The 20010-nt window shown below is 47.0% G+C and overlaps 1 protein-coding gene across 2 annotated transcripts in view; it reads right to left on the bottom strand.

The window, feature by feature from the left end:
* mmp28 (matrix metallopeptidase 28) overlaps positions 1 to 20010 on the bottom strand; it is a 107182-nt gene that overhangs the window by 50710 nt on the left and 36462 nt on the right. For both annotated transcript variants that reach the window (XM_070857349.1, XM_070857350.1), the window contains exon 3: positions 1734 to 1921. In XM_070857349.1, coding sequence (XP_070713450.1) covers positions 1734 to 1921 — 188 coding nt within the window. The remainder of the gene's footprint in view (positions 1 to 1733; positions 1922 to 20010) is intronic.

Here is a 20010-nt window from a genome sequence, read left to right as displayed (position 1 = left end):
CCACCGAGGTCAAAAAGAGGAGTAAAGGCAGGAAAAGTAAACTTGATGCTCACACATATCTACTTTGCAGCAAGGGTCACTGGACAGCGACCAGGGGAAGGATTCCCCCACTAATCCCACCTCCCTCTGCACACCCCTCCTGAGCAGGAGTCCTGAAGCCAGATGTAGCAGCCCTATTGATGCCTTGATTGAGATCAGCTCTCTCGGCACTGGCCAGGGATCAATTCTAGCACCTTCCTGACATGTAGGGCCCCACCACAATACCGGGTATTTAACCAAAGTGCTCCTTTTTCTGGCTACACTAGTTAGTTCCAAAAATGGAGTTGGGGCAGTTCAACAGGGGTTTTAACACCTTTTGTTCGGTCAATTCTTTATTCATAAAAATAGAAACAAGAGCATTTTGCCAAATATATTCCAGCAGCTGAATTAACCTTTTCCTCCTAAATTCAGTGGATCGTGGAATCCGTCTCGCCTCGCTGACCAGACCAGCTTTCCTGCTCACCACCCAAGCCCTCATTTCTAATTATTATCCAGACATGTCACAATCAGTTTGAGAACGGATTGGTAAGCAAGGTGCATAGAAGACTTTTCACAAAAGTTTGACATGGAAGGTGGGTCGGGAGCAAGTTGATGCAGAAAGACTGGAATCTAGCCAGCGTGTTCAGGCAGAGAAACAAGAGCCAGCAAAGAAAGGGTTACTAAAAAATACATCTGAAATTGACAACGGTACATTAAACTCATTAAAGTAATTCTCCTTCCAGCACTTGGATAACAAGTGGAGGGGGAGGGGGGGGGGGCGGGGTGTTGACATGTGTTCCAAATCGGATTTGATTAAACTGACAAGGGTGCAGCTATGTTTCGGCCTGCACTGGACGGCACTGAGAAGCAGAGAGAGAGCATGCTGACAGCCCCTGTCTGATGGAACTCGAGTGACTGAGTATTGAGAGAATTCATCGCCCACAGCAAACAGCAAAAAATCCACTTATGTTGCTCGCAACTGGTGCCTCTTAATATCTGGACTCGTGATATACGACATGGCCGCACTTATTCTTTGAAGGACCCAGAAATAAGATCTGTGCGAACTGAACATATAAAACTTTTAAGAGGTCGAAATTCTGCCGTTCTGTTTGTCTTCATTTTCAACACCAACCAAAAGTGCTTGAAATGCATAGTCCACATAATGCCAGCAACCGCTCAAGTAAATTGATGCCATGCACATTCCCGGACTTCCCTTCTCTTCTCTCTTCCCCTCCTTCACACTCTTACACTCCCTCTCCCTCCTCTCTCGCTCCACTCCCTCACACTCTCACACGTCCTCTCCCTCCTCGCTCCCTCCCCTCCCTCACACTCTCACATTTACTCTCCCTCCTCTCTCTCTCCCCTCTTCCCTCACTCTCCCTCTCTCTCTCCCCTCCTCCCTCACACTCCCTCTCCTTCCTTCTCCTTCCCCACTCTTACCCATATCCTCCGCCTCCACACATAGATCACCATTTTGGTCCCTAATAGGCCCTACTCTTTCTTTAGTTATCCTCTGGCTCTTTATGTGATTTTAAGTAAAGAGTGGGACTTGAACCCACAGGTATGGAGATAAGAGCGTGTGGAGGAGAGGGGGGAGGGGGGGTGGAGAGGAGAACATAAGTGATGGCTGAACAGTGCACTGAACAGTGTTATTAACCTGGCAGCTCACTGGTCACAGGGCCAGTGTACGCAGAGAAGCTGCGTCCATTGCTCACCTTGCTGCGCATAACGCTTGGTACGGCTCGGTTTGCTGGCTCGTCCCAAGAAGAGGGTTTCCACGTGTTCTTCCCAGGCACCGTGGCTCCCTATATCCTTGACACCGCACCGCGGCTCAGCCATCTGCCGGATGGTGGTCTCGTCCAGGGTACCGCTGACGGGGAGATGAGCAATCCACTGGAACTCCCTGCGGAAAGGCCATCACAGAGAGAAGCAGTGAGCACACAGAAAGGTCATCCAGCTGGTGATGTATTCTTACGACATCACTAACACAGCACACACACAAGATGGCCCATCATCATGTGACCTTGCCACATGACCCTTTCATTGTATTTACATCAGTAGTTGCACTACTTCTATCGTCCACTAGGTGGAGGAGGAGTCCACTAGGGGGAGCTCTATTACACAGCTCAAAGCAGCAGCTTCATCAGGATCATATATCATAATACCACAGTGAGCAGATTATTGGATTCTCCCTTCACCATCAAAAGGCAGTGGGTACAAACAATGTTCAATACCAGTTTGCAGTGAATATCTTATATCCTGGACATCTTAGCTCCCAGTGAGGAGAAAATGCAGGCAACAAAAGGCTCACCCAAATCTTAATATCCAACTTTCAATTTGTCTTGGTGACTCCAAAAGTAAAAAGCAAAGGTTATTTTGCAAGGGGATGAAGTAATTTTCTTCAGATTACAGTTTATATGAGGAAAGGCTACCCTCACGTTCAAGTAAAATGGCCTTCATTGTAACTTAGTAACGGCTTAGTTCCATCTAGCCCACCTACCCACAGTATTCCATTGGTGCATTTCTTCAATCCTGTCTCTTGAATGAAGGAGCTGGGCTCCGAGGCAGTTCATGAATACTAACGGTATGGCATTAAGCTGGGAATGGAGAGGGAAATTTGGGTGAATGTCGATGGAAATGGTTGTGCCCCTTTGGGTGGATGTTTATCCAATAAGTCCATCTGAATGACTGAGCAACTCTAGAACAGAGCCATGGAAATGCTGGAGGTGTTTTTGACACTGGTGGATATTGTGCTCATTGGGTCTGTGTTGCTATAAATCACTCTGAAGGAAGTGGGTATGTGCTGCCTTTCACAGATAGTCAGAAACTTAACACCAGTGTCGACAAGCTACAATTATAGAGGACAGCATAGCATTAGGACTAAAAATTCGGGTGCGTCCCGTTTCCTGTGGGTTCAAGTCCCACTCTTTACTTAAAATTACATAAAGAGCGAGAGGATAACTAAGGAAAGAGTAAGGCCTATTAGAGACCAAAATGGTAACACTGGTAAAGTGCGAGATTTTGCACCAGGTGCAGAAGTCTCGCCTCTCGCGAGAAATTGGGGTTACTGTCCCCGAAAGGAAGTGGAGCGCAAAATCAAGTGCTCCACTTCCTTTCTGGGTCGGGAGTGAGGCGCACGGGTCGGGAGTGAGGCGCACAGGGTCGTGCAGGAGTGGCTCTTCCCAGATTAATGGGAAGGGCCCAAGCTGCAAACTCTGCAGCAAAACAGAGTCCTACCTGGACCACCGGGGAGCGGGGTTGCCGCGCCAACAGCCCCGCAATCAAGCAGTGCGCCGGGCTGAATGATCGCCGCACACACCCCATGTCCAAAGTGGCAACGGGGCGCACAAGAAAATCGGAATTTTCGTTTCAGGAACAGCCAGCGTGCTCGCCTTTAACTTTCGCCTCGTTAGCGGCCAGCCGTCCGGTACACGTCCCCTGAAGCTGCCGCTGTCATCGCCCGGCGCAGTTTCAGTGGGTGATACCCAATTTAGGGTCCGGCGTGCTATCAGGGTGCTGTGCACAGTGATGACATCAGCATCGCCAGCGCAGCGGAGTGGGGCGCTGCTCATTACCGCCATCTCTAACGAATTTAGCGGGAGTCGTTAGTGGTGCCATGCCCGGTCGCAAAGTCATTAACACCTCATTAGCGCCCCCGGGGGTGCTAATGGGAGGTGCAAATGACCCGCTAGGTGTCAGCTGTGGCCCAGTCGTAGCACTCTCAGCTCTGAGTCAGCAGGTTGTGGGTTCAAGTACCACTCCAGAGACTTAAAGACATAATCTAGGCTGAAACTCCAGTGCAGAGGGCTGCTTTTCGATTGAGACTCTAAATTGAGGTCTCGCCTTCCCCTCTCAAGTGGATGTAAAAGATGTCACAGCACTATTCAAAGAATAGCAGGGGAGTGCTCACCAGTGTCTTGGCCAAGATTTATACCTCAACCAACATCACTCGATTGTCTGGTCAACCTCACACTTTAGGAGAAAGAAATTGGAGAGGAAATGTAAGCTATAGGATCATATAAATTTACAGCACGGAAGGAGTCCATTTGATCCATTTTGTCTGTGTCAGCCGACAAAGAGCTACCCAGCCTAATCCCACCTTCCAGCTCTTGGTCCGTAGCTCTGCAGGTTACGGCACTTGAAGTGCATATCCAAGTACTTTTTAAATGTGATGAGGGTTTCTGCCTTTACCACCCTTTCAGGCAGTGAGTTCCAGACCCCCACCACCCTCTGCGTGAAAATCTTCTCCTCAACTCCCCTCTAAACCTCCTACCAATTATTTTAAATCTATGCCCCCTGGTTGTTGACCCCTCTGCTAAGGGAAATAGGTCCTTCCTATCAACTCTAGGGCCCCTCTTAATTTTATACACTTCAATCAAGTCTCCCCTCAGCCTCCTCTGTTCCAAGGAAAACAACCCCAGCCTATCCAATCTTTCCTCATAGCTAAAATTCTCCAGTCCTGGCAACATCCTTGTAAGTCTCCTCTGTACCCTCTCTAGTGCAATCATATCTTTCATGTAATGTGGTGGCCAGAACTGTAGACAAACTAGTGTTTTATACATTTCAAGCATAACCTCCCTGCTCACATTCTATGCCTCGGCTAATAAAGGAAAGTATCCCATATGCCTTCTTAACCACCTTATGTACCTGTCGTGCAACCTTCAGGGATTTGTGGACAAGCACTCCAAGGTCCCTCTAGTCCTCTACACTTCTCAGTGTCCTATCATTCAATGTGTATTCCCTTGCCTTGTTAGCCCTCCCCAAATGCATTACTTCACAATTCTCTGGAATGAATTCCATTCGCCACTCTTCTGCCCACCTGACCAGTCTATTGATATCTTCCTGCAGTCTACAGCTTTCTTCTTCATTATCAACCACACGGCCAATTTATGTATCATCTGCAAACTTTTTAATCATACCCCCTACATTCAAGTATAAATCATTGATGTATACCACAAAAAGCAAGGGACCCAGTACTGACCCCTGCAGAAGCCCACTGGAAACTGATTTCCAGTCACAAAAACATCCATCAAGCATTATCCTTTGCTTCCTGCCACTGAGCCAGTTTTGGATCCAATTTGCTGCTTTGCCCTGGATCCCATGGGCATTTATTTTTCTGACCATGTGGGACTTTATCAAAAACCTTGCTAAAATCCATGTAGACTACATCAAGCGCACTACCCTCATCGACACTCCCGGTTACCTCCTCAAAAATCAAGTTAGTCAGACACGATGTTCCCTTAACAAATCCATGCTGACTGTCCTTGATTAACTTGTGCCTTTATAAATAACGATTAATGCTGTCCTTCAGAATTTTTTCCAACAATTTGTCCACCACCAAGGTTTGGCTGACGCCTGTAATTACTCAGACTATCCCTTTCTTTTTACACAAGGTTACAATGTTAGCAGTCCTCCAGTACCACACCTGTCGCCAGAGAGGATTGAAAAATGATGGTCAGAGCCTCTGTTAGTTCCTCGCTTGCTTCCCTTAACAGCCTGGGATACATTTCACCAAGGCCTGAGGATTTATCCACTTTCAAAGCTGTTAAACCCCTTAATACTTCTTCTTTCACTATGTTTATCTCATCTAATATTTCACACTCCTTCTCCCTGATTGCAATGTCTGCATCGTCCCTCTTTTTTGTGAAGACAGGCGCAAAGTATTCATCGAGAACCATAGCCACATCTTCCACCTTCACACACAAGCTTCCTTTTGGTCTCTAATAGGCCCCACTCTTTCTTTAGTTAGCCTCTTGCTCTTTATATATTTATAAAACATCTTTGAGTTTTCCTTGATTTTACTTGCCAATATCTTTGCATGTCCTCTCTTTGCTTTACTAATTTCCTTTAAAATTTCACCCTACACTTTTATACTCTTTTCAGCTTTCTGCAGCATTGCGTTGTCGGTATCTGACATAAACCTCCCTTTTTTGGCTTGTGCCCCATTGACATCCAGGGGCTCTAGATTTGGGACTGCCACACTTTTTCTTTGCGGAAACAGATTTGCTGTGAACCCTCACTATCTCCTCCTTGAATGCCTCCCACTGCTATGTAGCAGAGAGACTTAGGGATTCAGACAGACAAATGTTTAAAAGTAGAGTACAATTTGATAAAGCCATATAAACGTCACCTGGATTCCAAGGTTTTATAAATAGAAGCACGAAGTACAAAAACAAAGAGGTAATGCTCACCCTATACTGAACATTGTTTAGGCTGCAATTCGAATATTGAGTCCAGTTTTGCATGCCTTAGTTTCAGGAGGATGTCAAGGCTTCGGAGAGGGTGCAGAACAGATTCAGCGAGATGATCCCAGGGATGAGAGGCTTTGGTTCAGGAGAGACTAGAAAAACAGAAACTCCTTTCACTAGAACAAGGAAGATGATAAGATCTGATAGAGGTGATCAAATGTTTGTGGAGCTTTGGTAAGGTAAATTTGGAAAAAATCTTTTCACCGAGTGATGAGACTTAAGATCACCACTAGAATTAAGGGAAAGATGAGTAGAAATGTTTTACTATAGAGGGTTGTTAGGGCATGGAGTGTGCTACCAGAAACACAGGGGCTGCCCAATCCAAACCGCTTTTATAAGGGAAGTGGATAAATATTTTGAAAAGCAACATTTAAAAGGACAAGAGAACGGGATGAAATTTAAAAGGGTATGATGCATGGACAGGGCAACAGGGCAGGGTGGATAGCTCTTTTATAGAACTGGCAGGGACACGATGGGCCAAATGGCCTCCTGCTGTGCTGCAACATTCTACCATTCGACATACACAGACCTGAACTGCAGGGTGTAAACAGATATACTGGGAAAAAACACTTCTCCCAAAACCAACTCTTGCTCACGATAAAAAAACGTTTTGTTTGGATTTGACTACATAAACAGATCTGCTTTGGGTTGTCAAAACTTCATTAGGAACATCCGTCAAACTGTTTGAAACCAGAGGTAGTTTATGTCAAGAAGCTGGTTCTGACTATTTAAAGCATAAAGTACTTTTTAATGATCTAATATACTGAACCGAGGCCAGTATGTCCTTGTGAGCAGGATTACAAACTTAAGAACATCAACATGGTTCATACAACAGGGATATAAAACATTCCCCCTGCCTCTTCTCCCTCCCTAAGGCCAGGTTCAACTCTCAAGTCTACATGCCTGAGCTCAGTGACAGCTCTCTTAGCTTTCAGGCAGAAGGTCATACGTTCAAGCCCCACTCCAGAGTCTTGAGTATATAATGGCCCGAAAATTGCGGCCTCTCCGGGCATGTACGCTGGGCTTACGCACGCGGCGAGGCCTCGCAAAAGTCAATTCTCGCGCATGATGCGCATGCACTGAAAACCAGCTTTTGCGATCTGTCAAAATGTCTTTTGACTGATCGCACGTGGCCCGGGAGAAGGGCCTTAGCGGGCGGAGATTTGGGCTATTTGCCCAACTCCTGCCCAGCGAATGTCCTTCAAACTCTTACGCCTGGTAAAAGCAGGCGTATAGCTTATTTTTACCAGCGTAAGAGTTTTAAAACATAGCAAAATTAAGTTTTATCTCTAATTTTTATATTAAAAATCCTGTCCATTAAGGCAAGTTTATTTTTAGCCCTATTAAAACATTTTTTTAATTAAAAAAAATATATTTTTTTTCTAAAACACCTCACATATTTAAAATTAATTGAAATTTCAATTAATTTTAAATATGTGAGGTGTTTTTTTTATTTATTGTGCTGTGTTTCTGTGATTTTGGTGGTATTCACATTGATAGTACAGTAATGGGAGTTTGTATAAACGGAGCTCCCATTATTATCAATGAGAATATTACACTGTGATTGGTGGTTCAGGCCCACGTGATCCCAGGTTGTGCTTACGTTCCTGGGATGTGTGAGCCCATACGCTGGGCTGCGCATTTAGGCCTCGGACCGTAAGTCAACCTTCCTCCAGGACCACCAGGTACATTTGGACAAAACATTTTGGTCGGTTCGGGCCAATATAGTCTGACACTGCAGTGCAGTGCTGAGGGAGCGCTGCACTAACGGAGGTGTCATCTTTCAGATGAGACGTTAAACCGAGGCCACGTCTGCTCTCTCAGGTGGATATAAAAGATCGCCTGCCACTATTTCAAAGAAGAGCAGGGGAGTTATCCCTGCTGCCCTGGCCAATGTTTATCCCTCAACCAACATAACAAAAACAGATTATCAAGTCATTATCACATTATTGTTTGTGGGAGCTTGCTGTGCGCAAATTGGCTGCCATATTGATCTACATTACAATTTGTGATTACACTTTAAAAATACTTCATTGGTTATAAAGTGATTTGGGACATGCGTTTATATAGAGTCTTTCACAACCTCTGCAAGTTATTTTTTTAAACCAGGGTTCTGAGAGATAATACGGGCCTCACACACAGTCTCAGCCTTGGTGTTCAGATTGATTCTCATTCGGTGCTTAAGCCAGTTGCGCAGGGGAGGGGGTGGGTGCAGTGGGGAGCAGGGGTGGGTGGGTGGTGGTGGTGAGAACACTGGTGGGGTGGCATTCAGCCAGCTCTCTGCCACCTGCTGTCACCTCCGGGCATCGACTGCACCCACGCTCATATGGGTGGGTGTGTTAGCCGGAGCTCTGCCAGTGGGGGTAAAGCAGGGGTCTGAACGGGAACTTGCTGGTGACTATTGAGACAGATTTTTGGTTTTGGTGAATGAGAAAGTCATGAGTTTAAGTCCCACTCCAGAGACTTGAGCACATAATATAGTCTGACACTCCAGTGCAGTGCTGGGGGAGCGCTGCACTGTCGGAGAGTGCCGGCTTTCAGATGAGACGTTAAACCGAGGCCCCGTCTGCTTCTCAGGTGGACGTAAAAGATCGTCTATTTCGCCACTATTTTGAAGAAGAGCAGAGGAGTTCTCGCTTCTGCCCTGTACTTTCATCTACATCTAGTTCATCTCATTAATTTGAATTCCATTTACAATTTTCATTCAATTCGTTATCTTTATCGCAATGAATCCGGAGGAAAGGAAAATGACGTCACACAGGATCATGCTGATTTCTGGGTGCTCCCCTCATATCTCTGCTGTTTAATGCTCTGATTGGCCGAGTTACGCAGACCACTAAGGTCCAAAGGTTAACCCGCAATCTGTGCTAAATTAACAGATCTCAGCGGGGGCAATGGCAGGGGTAACTACAGTTAGTTTCAGTATCCCTAGGTTAATAAGAGAAAATCTGCCAGGGTTCCTGCCTCTGATCCCTATCCAGTGACTTCTGCTCGAAGTGCATGTGAAGGCACTGGGTGAAGAAAGGATCAAGCGATGCTGCAATGCTGCTCACGGTTGATGAGCCTACTACCCATCACTTTTTAAACTCAACGCCTGGGGAACTGGAACCAACAAAGGATCAATGTCTGGGAACTGGAACTGAAACTTGATCAGCTCCGCTGGGCAGGCCACATTGTCCGCATGCCAGACACGAGACTCCCAAAGCAAGCGCTCTACTCGGAACTCCTTCATGGCAAACGAGCCAAAGATGGGCAGAGGAAACATTACAAGGACACCTTCACAGCCGCCCTGATAAAATGCAACATCCCCACTGACACCTGGGAGTCCCTGGCCAAAGATCGCCCCAAGTGGAGGAAGTGCATCCGGGAGGGCGCTGAGCACATCGAGCCTCGTCGCCGAGAGCATGCAGAAACCAAGCGCAGGCAGCGAAAAGAGCGTGCGGCAAACCTGTCCCACCCACCCCTTCCCTCAACAACTATCTGTCCCACCTGTGACGGGGACTGTGGTTCTCATATTGGACTGTTCAGCCACCTAAGGACTCATTTTTAGAGTGGAAGCAAGTCTTCCTCGATTCCGAGGGACTGGCTATAATGATGATGAATGCCTGGAGAACTGGAACCACCAAAGGATCAGTCGATATGAAACGTACATGAGGTTGTGACTTGTTCACAAACTTTTTCAGCAAGTGTTTCTGCTCCTTTTTATGCTTCATTGCACAAGTAATGTGGGTATTTTTTTGTCCTAAGCAAAGTTGAGCAGCTGCTGTGCCGTGACCCGAGTTAACACAAAATATCTCTTCCCAGCGATAAAAAAAACCTTATGAAAGAGCAAATTCTTCGTCAGTGTCGGTTCTGGGGCTTGTATATCTGAATGCACTTGCTGAAAAGATGCAAGGCAAAACAGAATATCCACTTCATTTTCTTATCTGTTATTGTAAGATGCACCAGCTGAACACCAGGAAATCACAGTGGGTTTGATTTACTGCCCATTCCTAGTTGCCACAAGGGCATCAACATCCCAGCGAGCCCACTGCCTGCCCAATGGAAGCCTTGGGTGGGCCATGTTTGAATGTTGCTGATCGCAGAGCCCAGCTGGCCCAGGTAGGTTAAGGGGATAGTGAGGCGATCCCTCACCATTCCTCCCGCGGAGCATTGAGCATTGGCGAGCTCAGTCTTTTAGTGAGATCCTCCTCCCCGGCCTACAAAAATCATTCAAAAAGCTTTTTATAAAAAGGTTTTATATTCGAGCATTTGCGATCATCCCTCTGTGTCAAGTTATTAACGGGCGGAGCCTATGTCGCCCACTTATTTTAAGGGTCCTGGCAAAATTGTGGAACGGGACAGTAAGCTGTGCACCTCCATTTCAGTGCTCTACTGCCCTGTTTCCGCCCAAAGACGGGGATCATCCCCCAGTGTATGCTATTCATCTTAGAAACAGGATGTGAGGTTTGAGCTGCTGCTAGGACCAGGAGGCAGCGAAGGTTCCTGTGGAAAGAAGCACAGAGTCAGGCCCAGAACTTTCCTCAGACTGTGCAAACTCCTACATCCGGATGATCCTGGATATTTTTACTAGATTGTTTCTGGGGATGTGGGTAAGACCCACATTTATTGTCCAGCCCTCGTTGTCCTGAGGGCATTAAGAGCCATCCATGCTGTGTGGGACTGGAGTCACATGTAAGCCAGACTGGGTAGGCATGGCAGGTTTCCCTCCCTGAGATTTTACGACAATCTGGCAGCTTTCATTGTTATTTTATCTGCTGCCAAAAATGACCAGGCTCACTAAATTCAATTTCCCAACATGTCACAGTGAAATTTGAACTCACAACTTCTGGTTTACTAGTCCAGGACTACAACCACTAAGTTTAAAAGTGAGATGAAGCATTGCGGCAAAGAAGATTGAGAAGAGCGTTGGTGTGATGACACTTGCATCGAGGCATTGACCACGCTCGACCAGCTCCAATGGGGGGGTCACATTGTCCACATGCCCGATATTAGACTCCCGAAACAAGCACTCTACTTTGAGCTACGACACAACAAGCAAGCCCCAGGAGGGCAGAGGAAAAGCTTCGAGGATACCCTCAAAGTCTCCTTGAAAAATTGAAACATCCCCACCGACTCTTGGGAATTCCTGGCCCAAGAACATTCAAAGCGGAGGAGAAGGCATCCGAGAAGGAACCAAGCACGTCGAGTCTCTTTGCCGGGAGCACACGGAAGCCAAGTACAAACAGCGGAAGGAGCGTACGACAAACCAAACACCCCACCCACCCATCCCTCCAACCGCCTGCTCCACCTGTAGATCCTTCATTGGTCTCATCAATCACCTGAGAACTCATTTTAGCAAGTCATCCTCGACTCCGGGGACTGCCTGACCACTAAGCTACCATACCCATATAGACAACCAGCCTGGTGCACGGTGAGTCAGCCACAGAGTGAGAAGCTGCAGACAACCCAGAACCAAGTAATATCGCCTCCCACACCTTATCTCAAAGTATCGCCGGCGTAAACGGGCAGTGTTATCGAGGGAGTTTCGGCCTCCCAGTTCCTTCAGTTCTGGCCTCTTGTCTATATCTGACTTCCTTCGCTTCACCATTGCCGGCCGTGCCTTCAACTGTCTAGGCCCTAATCTCTGGAATTCCCTTCCTCGACCTCTCTGGCGCTCCATCTCTCTCTCTTCCTTTGCTATGCTCCCTAAACATGGTTGCAAGGTGACCAGGACTGGGGATTAAATATTCAGGGGTACTTGACAATCCAGAAGGATAGACAGAAAGGAAAAGGAGGTGGGGTAGCTCTATTGATAAAGAATGTAATCACTACAATAGTAAGAAACGATATTGGCTCAAATGATAAGGGTGTTAAAAGAGTTTGGGTGGAGATAAGGAACAATAAGGGGAAAAAGTCACTGGTGGGCATAGTCTATAGGCCCCCGAACAGTAACAACTCTGTTTGTCGGAGCATAAACCAGGAAATAGTGGGGGCTTGTAAAAAAGGGACCAGTAATAATCATGGGTAATTTTAACCTCAATATTGATTGGACAAATCAAATAGGTCAGGGTAGCCTTGAGGAGGAGTTCATAGAGTGCGGAAGGGACGGGTTCCTTGAGCAGTATGTAACGGAACCAACCAGGGGGCAGGCTATCTTAGATCTGGTCCTGTGTAATGAGGCAGGATTAATAAACAATCTCCTAGTAAAGGATCCCCTTGGAACAGTGATCATAGCATGATTGAACTTCAAATTCAGATGGAGGGTGAGAAAGTTGGATCTCTAACCAGCGTACTAAGCTTAAATAAAGGAGATTATGAAGGTATGTGGGCAGAGTTGGGTAAAGTGGATTGGGAAAATAGATTAAAGGGCAAGACGGTTGATGAACAGCGGTGTACGTTTAAGGAGATATTTCACAACTCTTGGGAAAAATATATTCCAGTGAGGAGGAAAGAATGTAAGAGAAAAGATAGCCATCCATGGCTAACTAAAGAAATAAAGGACAGTATCCAATTAAAAACATGGGCATACAAAGTGGCCAAAACCAGTGGGAGGACAGGAGACTGGGAAGCTTTTAAAAGCCAGCAAAGAACAACTAAAAAAATGATTAAGAAAGGAAAGATAGACTATGAAAGTAAACTAGCACAAAGGGCAGCAAAGTCCTTCCGCCGGCGGTAAACGGCGTCCACACCTCCGGAGAAATGGGTCTTTGGTGGAGCCGCCAAGAGGTAACGCTGTGCCCTCTAACCCCACCCACGTGGTGACATCATCCAGCGTGCAATGCACCCTTGTGGCCGCTCTCACGATATTTGGACTCCATGGCGGCCTTCCCGGCAGGTGTTTGAACAGCCTGAAAAAAGTGGTGAGTACATAGCGGATCTCGGGCGGAATCGCCCAGAGAACAAGGTAAGTTTTTTCTTTATTTATTTCATCTTTTATTTACTAGTTGTAACAGTGGGGAAGTGTGTGTGTGGGTTGGAAAAGTTTTAGTTTTTTTTCCTGTTTTTCCAGCACACATGCCGGCAGCCTCCAGCGTGAAATTCAGTCAGCATTCTGAGCTCCCACCCATTGGCACCCGAGGATGAGTGTGCATCATCATCATAGGCAGTCCTTTGGAATCGAGGAAGACTTACTTCCACTCTTAAAACGAGTCCTTAGGTGACTGAACAGTCCAATACGAGAGGTAGGACAGACAGTCGTTGAGGGTAAGGGTGGGTGGGACAGATTTGCCACACACTCTTTCTGCTGCCTCCGCTTGATTTCTGCATGCTCTTGGCGATGAGACTCGAGGCGCTCAGCGCCCTCCCGGATGCACTTCCTCCACTTAGGGCGTTCTTTGGCCAGGGACTCCCAGGTGTCGGTGGGGATGTTGCACTTTATCAGGGAGGCTTTGAGGTTGTCCTTGTAAAGTGTCCTCTACCCACCTTTGGCTCGTTTGCCGTGAAGGAGTGCTTGCTTTGGGAGTTTTGTGTCAGGCATACGAACAATGTGGCCTGACCAGCAGAGCTGATCAAGTGTGGTCAGTGCTTCAATGCTGGGGATGTTGGCCTGGTCGAGGACGCTAACGTTGGTGCACCTGTCCTCCCAGGTGATTTGCAGGATCTTGCAGAGACATCGTTGGTGGTATTTCTCCAGTGACTTGAGGTGTCTACTGTATATGGTCCATGTCTCTGAGCCATACACGAGGACGGGTATCACTACAGCCCAGTAGACCATGAACTTGGTGGCAGTTTTGAAGGCCTGGTCTTCAAACACTCTTTTCCTCAGGCGGCCAAAGGCTGCACTGGCGCACTGGAGGTGGTGTTGAATCTCGTCGTCGCTGTCTGCTCTTGTTGATAAGAAGCTCTCGAGGTATGGGAAATGGTCCACGTTGTCGAGGGCTGTGCCATGGATCTTGATGACTGGGGGGCAGTGCTGTGCGGCAAGGACAGGCTGTTGGAGGACCTTTGCCTTACGGATGTTTAGCGTAATGTTTAACGATTATCAGCCATGAGTGTGCAATGCCACTGTTAGCGCTGCTCTCTCATCTTTGGGTGTAAAAACTGAATTTGGTATTTTGAGGCTGCACCTAACACCTGGTGCTAAGATCACGCCTTGGGCTGTGACACAGCCTCAAAAACAGCCAGAACCAATTTTGACACCTTAGACTTATCAGAGCATTGTAAGCTGTAGGAGGTTGCAGAGATAGGGCAGGGCGTGACCATGGAAGGATTTGAACACATGGATGAGAATTTTAAATTTGAGGAATTGGTAGAGCAGGAGCCAATAGCGAGTACAGAAGTGAACGGGATTTGGCGCAAGTTAGGATCCGGGCAGCAGAGTTTTGGATGAGCTCAGGTTTACAGAGGGTAGAGGTGGGAGGCCGGCCAGGAGAGCGTTGAATAGTCAAGTCTGGAGGTAACAAAAGCATTGATGAGGATTTCAGCAGCGGAAGGGTTGAGGCAGGCGATGTTTCAGAGGCAGAAGTCGGCAGTCTTGGTGACGGAGAGGATATGGGGTCGGAAGCTCAGCTCAGGGTAAAATAGGTCACCAAGGTTCAGCCTGAGACAGTGACTGGGGTGGGGCGGGAGGGAGGTGGATATAAAACGGGATGTGAAAGGGGTAATAAATCGTGGGTCATCCTTAGCTAGCTCCCAATGTTATTAACTAGGTTCCTGCTTATGAAAGGAGTATGAATGCCAGTTGTCTGAAGTTGCCGTGCATTCCTACAGCACCTCAATCACTGATTTCCAGTCCAGCGCTCCGTATCAGTTTGGGAGGGAACATTTTGCAATTTGGATGTTGACCAACAGTAACAGAAGCCTGTAGATCAAACATTGAGAGTCAACCCTACCCAATTGTGGATGAGACAGAAAGATTACCAAATATTTCTCAAATTCAGTCTGAACAAACACATTGCTGATCCAAGCACGTAAATCACTGCCATTGGAACAGGGCAGTGAGCTAAGTCTAACAGCGCTCAGCAACTTGTACCCTGTTACAAGGCAGGCCACTTGTGCAAGGGTGAACATCTGCGTATCTAGCTGTCTGTACAAATATAATATATATAGATCTATATCCCCAAACTCAGATGTCTTCCAGCAAAAAGATAGCACAATGCCATGCTGTAAGGTTTGCCTGTATGCAAGTTAAGTTATTCCCGTGAGTAGAAAGACTGGGGGTAATTTTGACTTGTGGTATGTTTCGGAATCTGGACTCTGGACTCTGGACCGATCGGTGGCAGGTTCGTCCGGAATCTGTAAAATGTTCTGGAATCCAGAACTGACAATCTTGCCGACCTCAGGCCTTGCCCCACCGCTGCTGCCCTTACCTCAGGGCCTCGTTGCCGGCCCACCCAAACACCTCCTCAGTGGGCCCGCCCGCCCGACAACAACCTCGGCGGGGTGAGCCCGACAACATCCTCCTCGGCGGGGCCGGACAGCCCAAATAGCTCTTCGGTGGGGATTTCCTCAGCGGCGACTCCCCTTTCTGATGTTCCGAAATCCGGAAATACACGAACCTGGGCTCGGGTGTTTCCGGATTCGTGATGTCAGAAAACAAACCGAAAATCCGGAAAAGCCCGGAATCCAGAATGGCCTCGGTCCCGAGGGTTCCGGATTTTAGGCGCTGCACCTGTAGCGTTAAACGGGTAGTATCGATTGGCCACCCGTTATTCATCTCTTCCAATTCTTGCTTCCATTGAAGGAGAGAAGGTACAACGAGCAGCTGATCCGATCTGGCCTGTTTTACACTGGTGCCCAAAGTTAAAATGAATCCCATTGTTTCTGGCGGAAAAGGAAACAAAATGGCTTCTCAACTGGACTTTCAAAGTTGATGGAACTGGTTGGGATGGTGTGTCAGCACACTCTCCTCTTCACTTCTGGGACTTGACTTCAAATCGAGGCCAAACTGATGGGTTGAAAATCACGACTCTCTGTTGACATGAAATGAGTTTGGGAGTCTGAGCCTAGTTCCTATTGGACTTGGACCAACTGCACCAAAACCACCCTTTGGCAACATCACGCAGAGAAGGCATGGGGTAGCAATCTGAGGTTCGGGCAAACAATAGGGAGCTTTCCTCTGTAGCTAGCTGTGCCTGAGCTGGGAGTGCTCGATGCTGACCCTGAAATAGGGATTGTAACAGTGCTGAGCGCTAAGGTCCCTCATTCTGATTAAAGAAAGAACTTGCATTTATATAGCGCCTTTCACGACCTCAGAGCATCCGAAAGCTTGTAATGTAGGGAAAGCGCAGCCAATTTGCGCACTGCAAGGTCTCACAAACAATAATAATGACTGGATAATCTGTTTCAGTTATGTTGGTTGAGAATTAAATAGTGGCCAGGAGACCAAGGAGAACTCCCCTGCCCTTCTTCAAAATGGTGCCATGGGATCTTTTACGCCCACCTGAGAGAGCAGACGGGGCCTCGATTTAATGTCTCATCCGAAAGATGGCACCTCCAACAGTGCAGTACTCCCTCAGCACTTCTCTGGGAGTGTCAGCCTAGATTATGTGCTCAAGTGTCTGGGGTGGGGCTTGAACCTACGACCTTTTGACTCAGAAGAGAGCCTGCTGCCAATTCTGCAAAATGAAAATCCAGATTACGAGCATCGAGGCTTGTGAAATGAGATCAATTTTAATATGTTAGCCCTGAAAATCTGTGGGGATTCTCTTAGTCTCTTGCCTTAACTTCGGTGGGATGCTAACAGCACCCCCAGAGGAACGGTGTGAATGGCCATTTTCAACTTCTGTGGGGTACCACAATTCTCCTGCCAAAGTTAGGGTGGGACATCGGGAGAGCCACCATGGGAGCTCAGGGCCAGAGTGGTAGAATTAGCACGGAGTGTTCTGATCAAACACCGTACCATCAGCAGAACATCGGCGCAAAAGAGCGTCTGTGCCGTTTCTTCAGGGATTTCGCCAACGTTGCAGTAAAACGATCGGGAGAACCGCCCGTGGAAGTTGCTGCCGATAGTCTTTGCTCCTGAAACATTGGTGCAAAACCATCTCTATTTTCCTTAAAGGGAAAGTTCAGTCTCCAAAGAATTTGTGTTTCAGTAAACAGAATGTTCTGACTTGTTGAGTTGGCCCGTATTCAAAAATCAGCATCTCAGCCTTCGGCAATTCGGTAAAACAAGTTTCAGGGAGGCAAGTCCCCATCAATGTAAGGAGGCAGTTGTTGCCGTGGACACATCAATAGCACGTCAGCAGACAATGCCGCATTGAGCTACAGTGTTCAGTGAGGCTGTATAACTCAATAATTAAAGGGTTACATGAATCAGGTTCTTACTGGTGATTAATGTAGAAGTTTTTGGTCTCCACATCCATATGTGCACACATATACACACATATACACATGCAAAAACACACACGCACGCACAAGCATAAATGCACACACACACATACACACACGCATAAACACACGCATGCACACACTCATGCACTTGCGCACACATACACGCATGCACACACACACACATACACATACAAACGCATACCACGTGCGCGCACACGTGCACCCACTTGCGCACACATACACCCACGCGCACACACAAACAAGTACTCACCCACACATACACACACACACATGCACATACATGCTCACACATACACGCACATGCACACACACACACGCATGCACATGCACGTACACAAAAAATGACCAACCAAACCCAACTCCGATATTTGGAAAAGGTTGACATTTCTCAGGATATAAATTGCCGCAGGTCACTGGCTCTGTGTAAACATGGCATCGAACATCTAGAACATCAGACTAACTGATGCAGTGCAAGCCTTGTGCAAATTGTTCCACCCCACTGAAGGCAGATGTCTGTGGCACGGCTGATGAGGAAACTGCGAGCTTTGGCAATGAGAGTGGCTGGAAGACATTACTCAGGTACGAGATGATGCACTGACGTATCCAGGATTTGGTGCCTGCTGTTCTTGGGTTGCTGAGAGGGAAAGAACACTGCCTGTCCAACTAACAGAGTGCAATGGTGTGGGTTGATGCTGTGGTTGGGGGCTGCTGGCAGTGCACCCACACGTTTTATGGTGAGATGTGCTGCTCACTGCACCACTCATGGGAGTTGCTGGTTTTTACTGTCCACCGAGCAAAGGTCCAACCCACACTTGGCAATTGTCTCATAACCAACTGTTGACTATCCTCCTTCTGAGGAGGGACGAGGTAAATGGGGCTTCTTTGGGGTTGAATTGGCTTTAAATGAAATGACCAGCAGTGGAAGATTGGAGTCGTCAACCTTTCCAGGTGGGCAGTGCAGCCATAGACGTTGTAAGAGCAGATGTCATAAGAACATAGGAATTAGGAGCAGGAGTAAGCCATTCGGCCCCTCGAGCCTGCTCCGCCATTCAATAAGATCATGGCTGATCTTCTACCTCAAGTCCACCTTCCTGTACTGTCCCCATATCCCTTGATTCCCTTAATATTCCCTTAATATTCCCTTACACTTGTTCTTGGAAGCAGTTTGCTTTGATAAGCTAGTTTAACCATTCTTACATGTTTCATCATTATCATAGGCAGTCCCTCAAAATGAGGATGACTTGTTTCCATGCCAAAAAGGGATGAGTTCACAGGTGTTTCAATGAGGGACCTAATATTCCAGGTCCTGAACTATATGTTGAAGGATGGAAGATGCCTGTGCGTGGATTTTTTTAACATGTGGTGGCCGTTGCACACCAGCCACCACACGGGCTGGACAGAGCTAGGTCTTGGTCCAGTGGTAAGGATTAAACAAAACGACTGGAGACTAGCTCTGCTGCACGGACCTGATGCGCACAGATGTTTATACTATCATGGCTACAACCATACATTTAATAACCTGATTCTTGTGTAGGATGAAGACGATTTTGCTGCTGAAATAATGGTGCATATGATGGCGCTCGCCGTTAATATTCCAGAAAGCTATGCACCACTCCACTGTTAGCTTTGTGAAAATGGCAGCTCGCCCACAACTTCCCTGTGAGTTTCATGTCATTGCTGCAATCGCACATTAATTGCCAATTATACTCACCACAGAAAGTTTGAGCTGTTACTTAAAATTTTACATTTTTATTTTTCTTACTTTTCCTTTGTCTCTTCTTTTTCTCTCCCTCAATCCAATCTTTCTATTCCCCTCTTTATTTCTTTCTGTACCAAATTTGACTTTAATTCCTCTGTTTATTTTTCAATCCTTAAATCTGGTTGGTTAAGGAGATAGACAGATGGTCCCCTCATTTACCAAGGTCCCAGAAGTCTCATTGCCTTCGCCGCGCTGTTATCAGCTCGTACTTTCAGTAACTTAAACCCGCGAGGTGCTCCACTCCAGCAACATCTGAGCCATTGCTTTTTCCAAAAGCCATTCACAACTTATATTACATTCCTCCACAAGAGGATTAGTTGAGCTACATTCGTGGAGGAGAGATTTTGAATTGTGATCTTCTCTGGTTTACAAGCTGTTCATCACCTGCCTGCCCAGCAATGGCTGGTGGAATGGCACAGACTGAGGTCTTTATCTTGGCAGACCTTTCTTTGATACCTTCAGCAGAGCCAGTTCTTGTTAAACACTTTCAGCTCTGCTAGCTTGTTGGCAGTTGAAAAATCAACAGTCAAAGTTCAAGAAACAAGCAATAGAAAAAGTGCCTATCCAGTACTCTATCTCTGAAATGGAATCTCCTCAATCTTGTCCTGACTGCTATCCCCATCCTATATCCCTCTAACCTATCCTACACCCAAACAAAATCTCAAAGAGCCGGATTTTCGGTCTTCTGCCGTTAGCGCCCTGGCGGGGCGG

This window comes from Pristiophorus japonicus, chromosome 16 (assembly GCF_044704955.1).
Source record: "Pristiophorus japonicus isolate sPriJap1 chromosome 16, sPriJap1.hap1, whole genome shotgun sequence".
NCBI classification, from domain to species: Eukaryota; Metazoa; Chordata; class Chondrichthyes; family Pristiophoridae; genus Pristiophorus; species Pristiophorus japonicus.
Note: the sequence above shows the minus strand (reverse complement) of the source record. Positions and strands in the feature narration are given on the sequence as shown.